Source organism: Ursus arctos, unplaced genomic scaffold, assembly GCF_023065955.2.
Source record: "Ursus arctos isolate Adak ecotype North America unplaced genomic scaffold, UrsArc2.0 scaffold_29, whole genome shotgun sequence".
In the NCBI taxonomy this organism is placed as follows: Eukaryota; Metazoa; Chordata; class Mammalia; order Carnivora; family Ursidae; genus Ursus; species Ursus arctos.
The window spans coordinates 37131182-37149009 of NW_026622974.1; the positions used below are offsets into that span (position 1 = coordinate 37131182).

At 44.5% G+C, this 17828-nt stretch overlaps 1 protein-coding gene across 4 annotated transcripts in view; it reads left to right on the plus strand.

Annotated features, from left to right (window-relative positions):
* The first annotated feature begins 11989 nt into the window (after nt 1-11989).
* Nucleotides 11990-17828, plus strand: part of NT5E (5'-nucleotidase ecto) — a 62875-nt gene continuing 57036 nt past the window's right edge. For all 4 annotated transcript variants that reach the window (XM_048219614.2, XM_026506980.4, XM_026506981.4 and 1 more), the window contains exon 1: nt 11990-12385. In XM_048219614.2, the coding sequence (XP_048075571.1) occupies nt 12047-12385 (339 nt within the window). In that variant the 5' untranslated portion in view covers nt 11990-12046. The remainder of the gene's footprint in view (nt 12386-17828) is intronic.

A 17828-nucleotide genomic window follows, 5' to 3' on the forward strand; every position in this document is an offset into this window, starting at 1 on the left:
GACTGTGAGTGGTTTGGAAATGATTTTTTTTTAAAGAAGTAGGAAAAGAAAAAGAAGAAAAATTGCCAAAGGAAACTTTGAAAAGAAACACTTGCTATTCTTGTAGAGACAGCACTCTTGTCACATTCATCATACTCTTGTTCTCCTTAATGGAAAAGGAACTTCCTAGGTCATCATCACTCATTGGTTGCTACACAGAAAGCCATTGGAAACAAGGACTCCTCCTGTTACACTGAAGCAGTTTTGGGGTTTTTTTTCCCAGCCATACAGGCAACACCCCAATCAGAAGCAGATCTCTGAATCATGGCATTTTAAAGAGATTTTGTCAAGAAAGGGAATATCACAGAGAACACTCCTCTACCACACAGAAGACGGAAATCTTTAAAAGCACCTGGAACTATGAGCAGAAGTTTCACTTTTTCTAAGAAAAAAAGAAAATCCATACTTGTTTCACTTTGCAAAGGAAATATACATCTTTTATCCCTATTACCTGCCAGTTATTCATACTTACATGAATCAAATAAATCTTTCCATTAAAAACCCTATAGTCATCATTACAGACACTATGGAAAAATAGCACGCTTTCTTGGCTAAACTGCCAAGATGAAAAAAGAGAGCTGTGACTGATACCCTTTTAACTCTTTTTTAAAAAACAGACTTTAGGGTGCCTGGGTGGCTCAGCTGGTTAAGCGGCTGCTTTCGGCTCAGGTCGTGATCTCAGGTTCCTGAGATCAAGCCCCACACTGGGCTCCCTGCTCAAGGGGGCATCTGCTTCTCCCTCTCCCTCTGCCCTCCCCCTGCTTGTGCTCTCTCAGATGAGTAAATACACCCTTTAAATAAATAAATAATAAAAACAGGGCTTTATTTTTTTAGAGCAGTTTTAGGTTCACACCAAAATGAGAAAATACAGAGATTTCCCATATGCCCCCTGGCTCCACACATGCACAGTCTCCCCCATTATCAGCGTCCCATAGCAGAGTGGTACCCTAGCTATAATCAAGGAACCTACATTGACGATCATTATCACCCAAAGCCCATCCTCTACGTTAGGGTTCATTCTTGGTCTTGCAGAGTCTATGGATTTTGACAAACGTAGACCATCATATGCTACCACTGGAGTGTCTCAGAATAGGTTCTCTGCCCTAAATATTCTTTGTGCCCTAGTTATGCCTCCCTCCCCCAACCCACGGCAACACTGATGCTTTTACTGTCTCCATAGGTTTGCCTTTCCGGAAGGTCATAAAATTAGAATCATATAGTAGATAGTCTTTTCAGATTAGCTTCTCTCACTTAGTAATACACCTTAAAATTCCCTCCTTGAATTTTCATGTTTTCATAACTCATTTCTTTTTGTGGGGGCTGAATAATATTCCATTATATGAATGTACCACAGTTTATATATCCATTCACCTATGGAAGGGCATTTTGGTTGCTTCCAAGTTTTGTCAGCTGTGAATAAAGCTGCTATAAACATGCATGTGTAGGTTTATATTGACATGGGTTTTTGACTCATTTGGGAAAAAAACCGAGTAATGAGATTGCTGGGTCATAGATAAGAGTATATTTATTTTTTAAAGACACGGACCAGCTATCTTCTAAAACGACTCTACCAGTTTATAATCCTACCAGCAGTGAATGAGAGTTCCTGTTGCTACACACTCCAACCAACATTTGCTGTTGTCGGGTTTCTGGATTTTAGCCGTTCTAATAGGTGTGTAGTGATACCCCATTGCTATTTTAATTTGCACTTCCTTAATGACATTTGATGTGGAGTATCTTTTCATACTTATTTGCTACCTATATCTATTTTTTAGTGAGGTATCTGTTCAGATCAATTGCCTATTTTTAAACTAGGTTTTCTTATCATTCAGTTTTTAAGAGTTCTTTGTATATTTTGGATAGTGGTCCTTCATAAGATATGTCCCTTGCAAATATTTTCTCTCAGTTTGTAACATGTCTACTTATTTTTTGGAGAGTGTTTCACAGAGCAGAAGCTTTTAATTTTAATGAAGCCAAGCTTATCAATTATTTCTTTCATGAATCATGCCTTTGGTGATATATCTGAAACAGCATCATCATACCCAAAGTCATCTAAATTTTTTTTCCTATGTTATCTCCTTAAAAGCTTTGTAATTTTGTATTTTTTGAAGATTTATTTAGAGAGAGAGAGAGCACGCACATGTGCTAGAAACAGCATTGGGGGGGAAGGGTAGAGGAAGGGGAAGAGAATCGCAAGCCGACTCCCCACTGAGCGTGGAACCTGACCTGGGACTCGATCCCATGACCTCAAGATCATGACCTGAGCTGAAATCAAGAACTGGAGGCTCAACCAAATGAGCCACCCAGGCACCCCCATAATTTTGGGTTTTATAGCTAGGCCTATGGCTCATTTTGAGCTAATTTTTGTGAAGAGTGGAAGGTCTGCATCTAGACCTTTTTATATGTGGATATCCAGTTGTTCCAGCACCATTTGTTGAAAACACTACCTTTTCCACATTGCACTGTATTTGCTCTTTTGTAAAGAATCATTTGACTATATTTATCTGGGTCTATTTCTGGAATCCCTATTCTGTTCTATTGGTCTATGTGTCCGTTCTTTCACCAATACCACACTCTCTTGATTACTGTAGCTTTAGAGTAAGTCTTGAAGTCAGATAGTGTCAGTCCTCCAACTTTCCTCTTCTCTTTCAATATTCTGTTGGTGGCCCTAGGTCTTTTGCCTCTCCATAAAAACTTTAGAAGCAGTTTGTTAACTGATTTTGCCTGGGACTGTACTGATGCTATAGGTCAAGTTGGGAAAAACTGTCATCTGGACAATGTTGAGTCTTCCTACCCATGAACATGAAATATCTCCCCATTCATTTAGCTCTTCGATTTTTTTTAATCAAAGTTTCGTCATTTTCTTCACATAGATCTTTAATATATTTTGTTAGATTTATACCTGAGTATTTCATTTATGGAGGTGCTAATGTAAATGTGTTTTTAATTTCAAATCCTACTTGTTCATTGTTGGTATACAGGAAAGCAATTGACTTTTGAATGTTAATCTTGTTATAACTGCTTATTAGTTCCAAGAGTGTTTTTGTCAATTCTTTCAGATTTTCTACGTACACAATCAGATCGTCTGTGAACAAAGTGAGTTTTATTTCTTTCTTTCCAATGTATACCTTTCATTTCCTTTTCTTTTCTTATTATAGTAGCCTTGGCTCCAAATACAATGCTGAAAAGCAGGGGCGAGAGGGGATATCTCACCTTGTTAACCTGATCTTAGTGGGAAAGCTTCAAGCATGTCACCATTAAGTATGATGTCAGCTGTAGGATTCTGCCAATATTCTTTATCAAGTTGAGGACATTCCTCACTATTCCTATTTACTGAGAGATTCTGTCATGAATGATTGTTGAATTTTGTCAAGTGCTTTTTCTGCATCTATTGATAGGACCATGTGATTTTTTCTTCTTTAGCCCATTGATGTGATGGATTACATTAATTGGTTTTCTAATGTTGAACCAGCCTTGCAAACCTGGAACAAATCCTTCTTGGTCATGGTGTATAATTTCTTTTTATATATTATTGGATTTGATCTACTAATATTTTGTTGATCCTTCTAACTTTGAAACGCTGGAAGACACAGCTTATATCAGAGAGAAAAAAACTGGATGTGCCTGGGTGCCTCAGTGGGTTAAGCATCTGCCTGTGGCTCAGGTCATGATCCCAGGGTCCTGGGACCCAGCTCCACATCGGGCTCCCTGCTCAGCAAGAAGCCTGCTTCTCCTTCTCCCTCTGCCTGCTACTCCCCCTGCTTGTGCGCATGCTCTCTCTCTCTGTCAAAAAAAATAAATCTTTTTTAAAAAATAAAAAAACTGTGAATCCATGGTTCAACTTTAATGTCATCTAGATAGATCGAACATTTGCTACATCTCTGAAGTGATCTGGGTGTTCTCAGATTTCTCTTTTCAGAGAAATTTACATGATCAACACATCTCAGCAAACTGAAAAAAGAAGGAAACATCTTTAATATGATAAAGGTACATAAAAACCCTACCGAAAACATCATACTTTATGGTAAAAATAATGAATGCTTTCCACCTAAGTTTGGGAACAACATAAAGATGTCTACCATCATTATTTCTATTTATTATTGTGCTGGAGATCTTCTGTTGAAGAAATATTTGCCTATCTCAGGTCACCTATAAGATGCAAGAAGTACTAAACGTAAATGAAAGATAAAGAAACTATGTTGATTATAAAACTCAACACCCCAAAAAAGATCAATACTCCAATTAAAAAATGGACAGAAGACATGATTAGACATTTCTCCAAAGAAGACATACAGATGGCCAACAGACACATGAAAAGATGTTCAACATCCCTCATCATCAGGGAAACACAAATCAAAACTAAGGTATCACTTCACACCTGTCAGAATGGCTAAAATCAACAACGCAAGAAACAAGTGTTGGCAAAGACGTAGAGAAAGGGGGCTGTTACTCTGTTGGTGGGAATGCAAACTGGTGCAGCCACCTCAGAAAACAGTATGTACATTCCTCAAAAGGCTAAAAGTAGAACTGGCCTACGACCCAGCAATTGCCCTGCTAAGTATTTACCCAAAGAATACAAAAATGCTAATTCAAAGAGATACATGCACCTGATGTTTATAGCAACATTATCAACAACAGCTAAACTACGGAAACATCTCAAGTACCCATCACTGATGAATGGATAAAGAAAGGGTGGTATATATAACACAATGGAACATTACTCAGTCATAAAAAAGAATGACATCTTGCCATTTGCAATGACATGGATGGCTAGAGCGTATTACGCTAAGTGAAATAAGTCAATCAGAGAAAGACAAATACCATATGATTTCACTCATGTGGAATTTAAGAAACATAACAAATGAGCAAAGGGAAAAAAGGAGAGAGAGGTAAACCAAGAAAAACTCTTAAGTACAGAGAACAAATTGATGGTTACCAGAGAGGAGGTGGGTGGGGATGGATTCAATAGGTAATGGGGATTAAGGAGTACACTTGTGATGAGCACTGGTGTTGTATGGAGGTGTTGAATCACTATTTCGTACACCTGAAACTATTACACTGTATGTTAGCTAACTAGAATTTAAATAAAACTTTAAAAAAAAGAACAACATGGAAAATAATGACCTAACCAGAGATGAACTCACTGATTGATAGCTGAACAAAAACTTGACCACAATTGGTGTTTAACCAAAAAATTGCAGTGTTCTTTGAAAGAAGTCTGCCTACTTTGGTCTTGTAAAGTAAACTATGAAAGTTTTAATTACGTTCACAACAATATATTTTGAGAAGCTAGATTTTCAACACTTGTGAACATCCAAACAAAAGATCAAAATCAACTGGATATTACATGCATGTTGCCTTGTCAAAGGGCATCTCACGGTTTAATTCTCTCGTTCAGGCTAAGTAACTACTGCCTTTACACTAATGTCTTTAAAAAATAAAATGTAGCTTACCTTGTTGAGATTTTAAGTGTGTTTTTTGTTATTCAATGTGTTAACAAAGAATATATATTATTATATCACAAATTTAAAAAATATTTTGATAACTATATTTTACTATAATTAATTTCCTTTGTAATCTAATTTATTTTATGCATTTAAAAACATTACTCTGAGGGGCGCCTGGGTGGCACAGCGGTTAAGCGTCTGCCTTCGGCTCAGGGCGTGATCTCGGCGTTGTGGGATCGAGCCCCACATCAGGCTCCTCTGCTGTGAGCCTGCTTCTTCCTCTCCCACTCCCCCTGCTTGTGTTCCCTCTCTCGCTGGCTGTCTCTGTCTCTGTCAAATAAATAAATAAAATCTTTAAAAAAAAAAAATAAATAAAAAAAAAATAAAAACATTACTCTGAGAATACTCCATACGCTTCACCAGACTAGCAAAAGATCCATTGCACAGAAAGCTTAAGACGTTCAGGGTTTTTCCGGAAAGCTGCAATAGAGGTATGTGAGGAAGCGGCACCCAGCTGGCTCGGTGGGGGGAGCTTGCAACTCCTGTACATTTAAGCCCGTGTTGGGTGTAGAGATTACTCAAAAAAATAAAATATTTATAAAAAAAAAAGTATTTGAGGAAGACAGCAATACGTCCTCCTGGTATTGGAACCATCATGAGCAACTTCATGAGATTACTTAAGATCTCAGTCTCTCATGACAGCAATTGGAAGACTGCCTTCTGCTTCTTCTAATGATAATGACCTCATCTGCTACCAGTGATTTAGGCCAGGAAGCTCCCTAGATTCCTGTTTTTGACCCTGATAGGATGTCCAGAACCCTACTTATAGTTATTGCAACAATGATTCCACACCTTTAGGAGGAAAATGTTTCCCCCCATGCACGCTCTCATTCTCTCTCAAATAAATAAATAAAATCTTTAAAAAAAAAATGGGGTGCCAGGATGGCTCAGTTGGTTGAACATTTGACTCTTCGGTTCAGCTCAGGTCATGGTCTTGGGGTCACACGCTCAGGGTCGTGGGATCGAGCCCCACATCAGGTTCTGGGCAGAGTCTACTTCTCCCTCTCCCTCCCCCTCCGGCCCTCCCCCCAACAAAGAAATAAAATCTTCAGGGGCACCTGAGTGGCTCAGTTGTTAAGTGTCTGCCTTCGGCTCGGGTCATGATCCCAGGGTCCTGGGATTGGGCTCCCTGCTCCGCACAAAGCCTGCTTCTCCCTCCCCCACTCCCCCTGCTTGTGTTCCCTCTCTCGCTGGCTGTCTCTATCTCTGTGTGTGTGTTTAATATTTGACAGAGAGAGAGAGAGAGAGCTAGCATGAGCACAAGCAGGGAGAGTTGCAGGCAGAGCGAGAGGGAGAAGCAGGCTCCCCACTGAGCACAGAGCCAGACACAGGGCTTGATTCCAGGCCCCAGGATCATGACCTGAGCCAAAGGCAGACATTCAACCACCGACAGAGCCACCCAGGCACCCTAATCCCCAAATTCATGTTACATACATTGCCGAAAACTTATGTTTGTGTCTTTAGCCCCAGACATGAAATCAGCTATTTCCCCAAGGATCCTTGGTTTTCCTTTTAGTGGAAATAGCATTAGAGATCATAGCACTGGACATTAGAGTGTGTCATGGGGTCAAATTGTTCCTGGGCTATTTCAGTGGGACAGTGAAACAGGTTTTTCTTGTAAAAGAATATTATATTGAAACTTCCAATCCGGTTGCAAAAGGTCAGGGATCCTACTAAAATTCTTGATTTCCTCTAAACTGAATATCTTATACTACTTTTCCTGACAAAATTAATATAATTATTTATTTACTTTATCCCACAATTTAAGTTAAATATAATATAACATTGGGGCACCTGGGTGGCTCAGTCGGTTACAGATACAACTCTTCTGCTCCGGGCACGATCTCAGGCTTGTGGGATCAAGGCCCATGTTGGGCTCCCTCGGTCTCCACTGGGCTCCGGGCTCCGCCGGGAGTCTGTTTGAGATTCTCTCTCTCCCTCTGCCCCTCCCCCCACTCACGTGTGCACACACTCTCTCTCTCTCAAATACATAAATATTTAAAATAATAATACAATATCAATACAAATATTAGTTCTGAAGATTGTTCAAAACCCTCTAGTGATTCCTTTGGTTTTGGATGGTAGCTGTTTTTAGCCCCTAAACAGAAGGGTCTCCACTATCTTGAGATAATGGGAACCCCTAGGAGGGTTTCCATCTAAGAGATCTGCTTCCATACAGCAGTTTGTCATCACCCTCGGGTCCATCAGTAACGACTCGGTTACATATACAAGGCTCATATGATTTCCAGCTAAAAATCAATTTACCTCCTATTCTTTAATTTCTAGTGACATTAGAATCTTTATATTCAAGTATATGTATTTTTAACTTTGTGAAATCCTGGCCTTATCTTCAAAGATTTTAAATTTTTGCATCTTTTCATGCCTGTAGGCTCTTGTCATTTTGAATGTGCAAATTCTCTTATAAATTTAAAATACAATAGTTTGTTATTCTAACGTTTGCAACATATACTTCAGAAAGACTCTCTCCCAATTCGTATTATATTGACCAGTACCAATCAAAATTTTAATTTTTCTGCAGGGATACCAAGGAGCTAACTAGCACTTGCTTTATAATTCCACCAATTAGCAAAAAAAAAATAATACAGGCAATACTGGTTTTGAGGTATTTCTTGGAAAATTCTTGGCTCCTGGGTGAAATTCATATTAGGATTCTTTTTTTTTTTTTAAGATTTTATTTATTTATTTGACAGAGAGAGAGACAGCCAGAGAGAGAGGGAACACAAGCAGGGGGAGTGGGAGAGGAAGAAGCAGGCTCCTAGCAGAAAAGCCTGATGTGGGGCTCGATCCCAGGACTCTGGGATCACACCCTGAGCCGAAGGCAGATGCTTAACCGCTGTGCCACCCAGGCGCCCCCATATTAGGATTCTTATTTTAATTGACAAACATAGGGTAGAACAGCAAATTCTCAGAAGTCATTGGATAAACACAAATATCTATTACTTTAATATAATAAAAATTCAAATTCTATCCAGCCAGCTTAAAATATTATAATATATAATCAGAGCATATGAAAGGAAAAAGAAAACAAAGCCACTGATTGGAAACTAAATCTCACCCAGAATATTCAAGAGGAAACTTTTATACAGTCATATAATTCCACGATTAACGAAGTCCTGCCAGAACTATTTCCTAAAACATACCATCTTTTCCCATTATAATACACTTTAATTGTAAGTGAAATCCTATGTTTTATCATATTTGCATAGGTTTTAGCTATTTGGGTTGTTTTTTTTTTTAAAGATTTTATTTCTGGGGCACCTGGGTGGGTCAGTCGGTTAAGAGTCTGTCTTCAGGGGCACCTGGGTGGCTCAGTTGTTAAGCGTCTGCCTTCGGCTCAGGGCGTGATCCCAGGGTTCTGGGATCGAGCCCCACATTGGGCTCCTCCGATGGGAGCCTGCTTCTTCCTCTCCCACTCCCCGTGCCTGTGTTCCCTCTCTCGCTGGCTGTCTCTCTCTCTCTGTCAAATAAATAAATAAAATCTTAAAAAAAAAAAAGAGTCTGTCTTCAGCTGAGGTCATGATCGGGGTCCTGGGATCGAGCCCCAGAGCCCCGAGCCCCAGAGCCCCACATCGGGCTCCTTGCTCAGTGGGGAGCCTGCTTCTCCCTCTTCCTCTGCCTGCTGCTTCCCCTGCTTGTACTCTGTCTCTCTCTGTCAAATAAAATTTTTATTTGACAGATAGAGCACGTGAGAGCACACACAAGCAGGGGGAGCAACAGAGGGAGAAGCAGGCTCCCCACTGAGCAGAGAGCCTGGTGCTGGGCTCGATCCCAGGACCCTGGGATCATGACCTGAGTCGAAGGCAGATGCTCAACCCACTCAGCCACCCAGGTGCCCCTAGCTATTTGGGTTTTAATGCAGAAATCCAAAATCTTGCCTAGCCTCAAATTTCCAATTTTGCACTCTGTAATAACTGCATGTATCAATATAGAATGAAACACAAAATTATGTTCTTTAAAATCAAGGTAACTCCATCGACTCTCTGCACTCAGGCCTTCAAACTACACTACCAGCTTTCATAAGTCTCCAGTGCAGGCACTATATTGTGTGACTTCTCAGCATTCATAATCAAGTGAGCCAGAACCTTATGATAAATCTCTCTCTTTCTCTCTCCCTCTCCCTCTCTCTATCTCTTTCTCTCCATGTATATATTGGATAAAAATGGATCAAAGACCTAAACCTAAAAATGAAAACTATAAAACTCTTAGAAAAAAACAGGGGAAAAGCTTCATGACATCAGCTATGGCAATGTTTTTTTCAGATATGACACTAAAAGCACAGACAACAAAAGAAAAACCAGATAAATCAGACTCATCAAAATAAAAAAGTTTGTGCTTCAAGAAGCACTCTCAACAAAATGAAAAGGCACCCCATGGAATGAGAGAAAACATTTGCAAGACATATATATCTGGTAAGGGATTAATATCCAGAATATATAGACTCCTACAACTCAGCAACAATAACAAAAAAACCAAATAATCCTATTAAAACATGGATAAGTCATAAGACTTGAATGGACACTTCTCCACAAGATACACAAATAGCCAATAAGCATATGAAAAGATGTTCAACTTCATTAATCATTAGGGAAATGCAAATCAAATCACAATGAGATACTACTTTAAACCCCTTCCATGACTACTATCAAAAGGCAGAAAATAAGCGTTGGTAAGGATGTGGAGAAAATGTAACTCTTGTGCATTGCTACTGGGAATATAAAATGGTGCAGCCATTATAGAAAAAAGTATGGCATTTCCTCAAGAAATTGAACATCGAACTACCATATGATCCAGCAATTCCACTTCTGGGGATAAACGCAAAGAACAGAAAGCAGAGATTTAAACAGATTTTTATACACCGTGTTCAGGGCGACATTATTCGCGACAGCCAAAAGGTGGAAACAACTCAGTGTTCATTGATGGATGACTAGATAAACAAGACGTGGTATGGACAGACATAAAACGGACTAATTCAGCCTTTGAAAGGAGGAAATTCTGACACATGCTACAACATAGACGAATCTTGAAGAGGACGATTATGCTAAGTGAAGTACGAGTCAGCCACAAAAGGACAAATATTGTCTGATTCACTTACATGAGGTACCTAGAGCACTCAAATTCATAAAGGCAGAGAGAATGATGGTTGCCGAGGGCTGGGGGGAGGGGAGGATAGGAAGTTATCCTTTAATGGCTAGGGAGTTTCCTTTGGGAAAGCTGAAGAAGTTCTGCAGATGAATGGTGGTGATGGCAGCCCAACAACGTGAATGTGCTTCATGCTACTGAACTGTACACTTAAAAATGGTTAAGATGGTAATTTTTATGTTATATATACAGAGAGATATAATCCCAAAAAGTTTAAAAACAACAACAGCAGTACTGACTTGATGCATTTTGGCAAGTGTGAGGACTACATATGCTGTTCTGCGAAGCATAAATCATTGGACACCTAATAGGACCTCCAAACTAATTCCCTTCTTCCGTTCCCAAAACACTAGATAACTGAGTGCACTCAGGAATCGGTTGGCTAAACAGAGGGAAATTCTGCAATTTTAAATTCTATATAATGATGATTTATTGACTGCATTCCTATTACTGCTTTCCTTGCCCAAAGCTTTGCCTTAATGTGCACACACACACACACACCCCCCACATCCTTAAAACCTAAGTTAAAGGGGGGGGGGGGTTGGACAGAAAAAAAATGCCTAAAAAAAGCAACAGAAGGCAGCATCCCGTCCACATAGCTGCGGCTTTTACTCCTATGGTCCGTTTAACTTCCAAGAACTGTCCCCGCACCAATGCCATTCCGTGGCGAAAGCTTTCATTGCGCACAAACGCTGGGCTGGAGAGGAAAGGTCTTAAATTCCGAGGTTCTCCGTCCAAACAACGTGGGCTTGGTGCGCTCTCCAGCTGGGAAGGCAGCGGCCAGCCCCGGCTCACAGTCCGTTTTTGGCTTCCACAGCCCAAAAGGCGAAGCGCTCCTGTCTCCCCCTCATGCCGCCCATCTTTTCTTTCCCCTCTTTTCCCGCTTTCGCTCTTTCAAGGGATGAGCTCGCGCCACCCCGGCACAACCGTGCCTTCCTCTCGGGAAACTCGCGCCTCAGGAGAGGCCACGGCGCGGGCGGCAACCTCCGGCCCCTCCCTCGCACCCGCGAGAGCGCAGCCCGCCAGCTGTGGGGGTGCGGGCTCCCCGGCATCGCGGCCCCCGCCCGCTCCCCTCCGGGAACAACCTCCCTACTGTTGCCGCCGGCAGCGGGTGCCAGCCGCCAGCCCGGGCGCGCCCCGGGCGCCAGGGTCGGATCGGGTGACCGCGCAGGCGAGCGCCGGGCTGTGGGGCCGGGCCTCGGGGCTGAGGGAGCCCGCCCCCGCCGCGCCCCGCCCCGCCGGCCCCGGCGCCGAGCTCCCGCGCCCGCCGCGCCCGCCGCCACTCGCCGCCGCTCGCCCGGCCCGCCTGCCCGCTCCGCTCCGCTCCTCGCGCCGCGGCCATGGGCGCCGGAGCCGCACGATCCCCGGCGCTGCGGCTCCTCGCGCTGGGCGCGCTGCTGTGGCCGGCGGCCGGCGCCTGGGAACTCACCATCCTGCACACCAACGACGTGCACAGCCGGCTGGAGCAGACCAGCGAGGACTCGAGCAAGTGCGTCAACGCCAGCCGCTGCGTGGGCGGCGTGGCGCGGCTCTTCACCCAGGTGCAGCGGGTCCGCCGCAGCGAGCCGCACGTGCTGCTGCTGGACGCCGGCGACCAGTACCAGGGCACCATCTGGTTCACCGTGTACAAGGGCGCCGAGGTGGCGCACTTCATGAACGCCCTGCGCTACGACGCCATGGTAAGGGGGCGGCCAGCCGGGGAGCCCCGGGGTAGGAGTCCGGGACCGACGGGGAAACCGGCGCGGGGGAGCAGCCGATGGGCTGGCACCGCGCCCCGGGCCACGTGGGGAGAAGGCGCGACTCTGGCCGGCGCGCCAGGTAGATGCAGACACAGAAGTCCCTTGGATGGTTCGTCTGAAACGGACCGGTGTGGTCGGGCCCTCGTGACGAGACGGGCTGTTTGGAGGAGAGGGACTCAGCCCTACCTCCGAGGGCGCCAGCTGGCGTGCGTGGGAGCATTGGCAATTATGCAGAATCAGGGACCGAAGCAGAACGCTTTATTTCTGTTTTATTGGAGGGAAAACTCGGGGTCGGAGACGTTGAGTACAATGTCCTCGTCACCAGCTCCAAAAGAGAGAGAGACACGATAAGAAGGGATTCCAGATCCCTTAGATGTCGGAGCTTGAGCCTGATGCAGCGCACAAGCTTGGGTGGAATCCTGGCTCCGCCATCTCCGTGCGCGTTTAGTCTCTCTGCGCCTCAGTCCCAGCCTCTGTAAAATGGGGATAACCTATCTGCTTCGGAGGGTTGCCTGGCGCGCAGCCTGGCCTCTGTGAATGTTAGTTCCTATTATTACCAGATACCACTCTACAGGTTTTTTAAAAAGTGAAAGAAACTTCCAGAGAGAACGAAAATGCTGAAACACTGGGGTTTCAAAGAATTTCGATAAAACCAATTTGGCGGTACAGATTTAGACAGTCCAGCTGAAGAGATGAGGCCCTTGAAACGTGCAAGAATTTAAGTCCAAGCTCCCAAGTGCTCTCTGAAAGGCAATGCCTTTTTTTTTTTTTTAAGAAATTTTTGTTTTGAAGATTTTATTTATTTATTTGACAGAGACAGCCAGCGAGAGAGGGAACACAAGCAGGGGGAGTGGGAGAGGAAGAAGCAGGCTCCCAGTGGAGGAGCCTGATGTGGGGCTCGATCCCACAACACCGGGATCACGCGCTGAGCCGAAGGCAGATGCTTAACCGCTGTGCCACCCAGGCGCCCCAAGGCAATGCCTTATTTGTTGGACTGAACTCTAGAAAATGAGCAGAGAAGGGTTATGCAGTAATAATATGACCAAAACATATGTATAGTTTGTTTTTTTCATCAAACCACCACCCAAGTTTAACCCAGTGTAAAATCCTAGAGTAAAGGGATTCAGTGAAGAAACAGGGGACAGGAAATCTTAAGAGCTTTAGAAGAGGAAGAAGAGAGCAGTGGTTCAGGGGGAATGGAAGGAGAGGTGTGGTCCAGGCTGGGGTACAGAGGGTTCACAATACACTTGGTATGAAAACAGCACAGAGGTTATTTTTTCCCTGGAAACTTGGGGAAAGGAGGACAGGAAAAGATAAGGAGAGTTGTTTGGTTTTTTCCACCAACAAGAAAGCCCATCCTAAAGAGATGAGAGATGGGCAGAGAGAGTTGCTCTCCATTCTGATTGTTGGTTGTAAGGTTGTCAGGGACACTGAAAGCACAGCAATTCAAACGGATCCCTATGCCTCTGAGTCTGTGGGGGTGGGGGTGGGGCTCACCAGCATCTGTCTGGACTCCACAGAAGAATGGGGGGGTCTCAAGAACCCTGTACGCTCTCTTATCATTGGTATCTCCATAGCTCAACCTACCTGATGCTTTGTGTGGGATAATGACAGAATAAATATTTACTGAATTTATCATTACCAGCTTACATCTCCATTTCCTCCCAGAAGGGTAATATAAACATCATGTGAGTTTGTTTTGATTTCACATATAAATCACCACTCTTAAACTTTTCTCTTTATGACACCCTTTTCTCCACAGCTATGTAAACTCCTTTTGGTGAAAAAAAAATGAAGAATTCCTAGTTTTCCCTAATACTAATGTTTTCCTCTTTAAGTGAAATTGAGCCCATGATGTTAATCGTCCCACGGAGTGGTTATGATAGGGCTCTAGGTGAGGCTGGAGCAAGTGGGGGCAAGTTACAGCATGTCACCACTGGGAAGTCTTTAGAAGGCTCTTTGTTGGATGGAATAATTTTCTCTCAAGTTTCACTCAAAGTAATTGGACTGGGGCCTGAGGAAAAATAGGCTACTATATAATGTTGACAGGAGGTAAAGAGGGGGAGTGTGAGGGCCACGTCCCTGATAGTGTCTCGTCATCTGTGCCGTTCTGGGGTTTGACAAACATGACTTGACCTGCATAGAATTCTCTTCTTGTTATGCGTTCGTGTGTGATAAAGCTCTGCCGTATTCTTGTTTTACAGAGATTTTTCATTGTCACTTTGCTTATATGATACTACTCTCAGGGAATTTAGTGCCGTTCTGCTGTAAATGTTGGCCCACTCCACCCACTCACTCACCACATCTTCAATCGCAGGAAGCTGGAGATTCTGGTTAGCGTGGAAAACCGTTGTCAAGGGGCATCTCCAGTTCTCTAGCAACTGGACTTCGTTAGAGGAGCCACGTCTAAGGACTCAAGGGTACAGAAGGCAAAGAGGAAGCTACTAGAATCTAGCTTCACCCCAGGAGATCCCGAGAGCGGGCGCCTCTGAGGGGGTGTAGACTTTCTAGACATGTCCCAGCGAGCGCTGCTGGAGCGGTTCTGATACCTCGGAGGCCCCAAGGCGAGCCCGGAGACCCCCTAGACCCAGCTACCAGGCAGAAAGTTCTACAGGGAGAGTTTCAGAAGCCGCTAGTTGGTGTCACTGTCTCGGTGGAAGCGTGCGTGTCCACCGAGGCATGAGGAGGGCAGCCCAGATGAACTCACGGTGTGAGCTGGCCTGTTCCTCTCTCTGAGCCTCCGGGTCGCTGATTGTGAAACCCTAGGGATAACCTCCACCCCCCTGCGCAGGACTTTTGTGAGCCCTGCGTAAGATAACAAATGTAAAAATCCCCAGCACCCTGCTGGGTCAGAGGAAGTGCTCAGTAGAGGTTAGTTCTGGGTGCCCTGCCAGGGGGACAAAAGAAGAAGAGGAGGAGGAGGAGGCCGCTGCGTGGAAGGGAAGGTTTGGGTTTCACAGCGTCAGTTTATCTGACTCCGACTGCCTGGCATACTCCAACCCCCTCCTCTGCCCCCTCCGACATCTGTTCTAAGGCCCATTGTGTAAACTGTTCTTAACGTTTCCTCGTGGAGCAGACTTGTGAAAACCCCCGAGAGCACACAGTCTGAGAGATTCGCCTCAGGAGGTGGGATTCCCACCATCGGGGTACACTGGGAGGAACACAGCTTCCGGGGAGAAGGGCAGCCTCCTTCGTAGCTGGCCTCGGCTCCTGCGCCCACTTTCTGTGCAAAAGACTGCAGCCCTAGCCTTAGCAAACCGCTCCTTGGTGCCTGAGCCCGAGGGCAGGGTGGGGACGGTGGCCCCTACCTTACCGCTCCCAGGGGACCTCGAATCAACTCCCCTTTCATCAACATTCCCCACCTCCTGCCTGAGCAACCCCTCCGTCTGATGTTCCAGTTTGTCTCTGTGTGTACTTGCAGAACTTTCATCGTAGTTAAGGGTCTTATGTTCTTAAATTATCCAACTCGTTCTATTGCTCAGATCATTCTGTTTCTTTTGTCCTCAGCTAGTTGGTTTTTTAAATTTTTTTTATTTGAGTAGAGTTGACACACAATGTTACACTAGTTTCAGGTGTGCAACATAGTGATTGGACCAGTCTGTATGTTATGCTGTGCTCACAGCAAGTGTAGCCACTGTGTGTCACCGCGCAGCCATACGACACTGTTACAGTATCACTGACTATACTCCTTATGCTGGGCCTTTTATTCCTGCGACGTCTGCATTCCGTAACTAGAGGCCGGTATTGCCCACTCCCCCCAACTCATTTTGCCCAAGCCCACACCCCTTCCTTCCCTCTGGCAATTGTTAGCTTATCCCCTGTATTTACAGGTCTGATTCTGCTTTTTTTTTTTTTATTATGTTCAGTTAGCCACTGTATAGTACATCATTAGTTTTCGATGTAGTGTTCAGGGATTCAGTAGCTACATGTAACACCCAGTGCTCATCACAGCACGTGCCCTCCTCAATACCCATCACCCTCCCGCCACCCCTCTCCCCTCAAAACCCTCAGTTTGTTTTCCAGGGTCCATAGTCTCTCATGGTTCATCTCCCCCTCTGATTTCGGCTTTTTTAAGCGGGTTGTTTCACGCTTGTCTGTGTCACTCCGTGTCGGCTATGTGTGTATGCCCTGCGTCAGGCTGCACAGAGCCCTTCGTAGGTTTTACCATCCTCTCCCCCCCCCCCCCCCGTGATGGTTTAGAGCGGCACAAATACGCTGCTCCGAATAGCTTCCTGCACGTCCGCCTGTGAGGGTTTCTTTGGGATCCATAGCCGAGGGCAGAATTGCTGGTCACAGGGATGTTATCCTTACTTTGACTGATGGCTGCCTGAGTGACTGGAGTGCTGTGTTCTCCCCAGTCTCCACACCCACACAGATGTGAAGCCCCCAATCCTTACCCGTATCCTGCAGCATTATCCAGCTTTCCAGTAGGTATGAAATGTCATCTCGTTATTTGATCTTGTATTTTCCTAATAGCTGGTGACTTTGGCTTATTTACTTTTCAAGTTTCCTCTTCCTTAATTGCATGTTCTCATCCTTTGCTCTTTTTTAAAAAATTGGGTTGAGGGGCGCCAGGTGGCTCAGTCGACTGAGTGTCTGCTCTTGGTTTCTGCTCGGGTCATGATCTCAGGTCCTGGGATGACCCCCCCCCCCCCAGTTGGGCTCTGCACTCAGCAGGGAGTCTGCTGGAGATTCCCTCTCTTCCTCTGCCCCTCCCCCCACTCGAATGCTTGCCCTCGCTCTCTAAATAAATAAATAAATAAATGGGGGGAGGCCTGGGTGGCTCAGTCAGTTAAGCGTCCGACTCTTGCTTTTGGCTCAGGTCAAGGGAGATGGAGCCCCAGGTAGGGCTCCCCACTCAGTGGAGAGTCCGCTTCCCCCTGCCCCTCCCCCCACTCACGCACTTGCACATGCGCACGATTTCTCTCTCAAAAATAAATCTTTAAATAAATAAGTTTAATCTATTTTTCATGATTTTCGGGAGTTCTAGATATTGATCTGTGATCAATTTTAGACATTGCCAATATCTGAGTATGTTATGTCTATTAACTCAATCCATAGTGTCTTACATTGAATATAGATTTTTCTTTTTTTTTTTTTTTTTTAAAGATTTTATTTATTTATGTGACAGAGAGACAGCCAGCGAGAGAGAGGGAACACAGCAGGGGGAGTGGGAGAGGAAGAAGCAGGCTCACAGCCGAGGAGCCCGATGTGGGACTCGATCCTGGTACGCCGGGATCACGCCCTGAGCCGAAGGCAGACGCTTTAACGACTGCGCTACGCAGGCGCCCCTGAATATAGATTTTTCATTTGGTATAATCACATTACTGTTTTGTTTTGTGATTTGTACTTTTGAAAGTTTACGTAGATTTTATTAATTTGA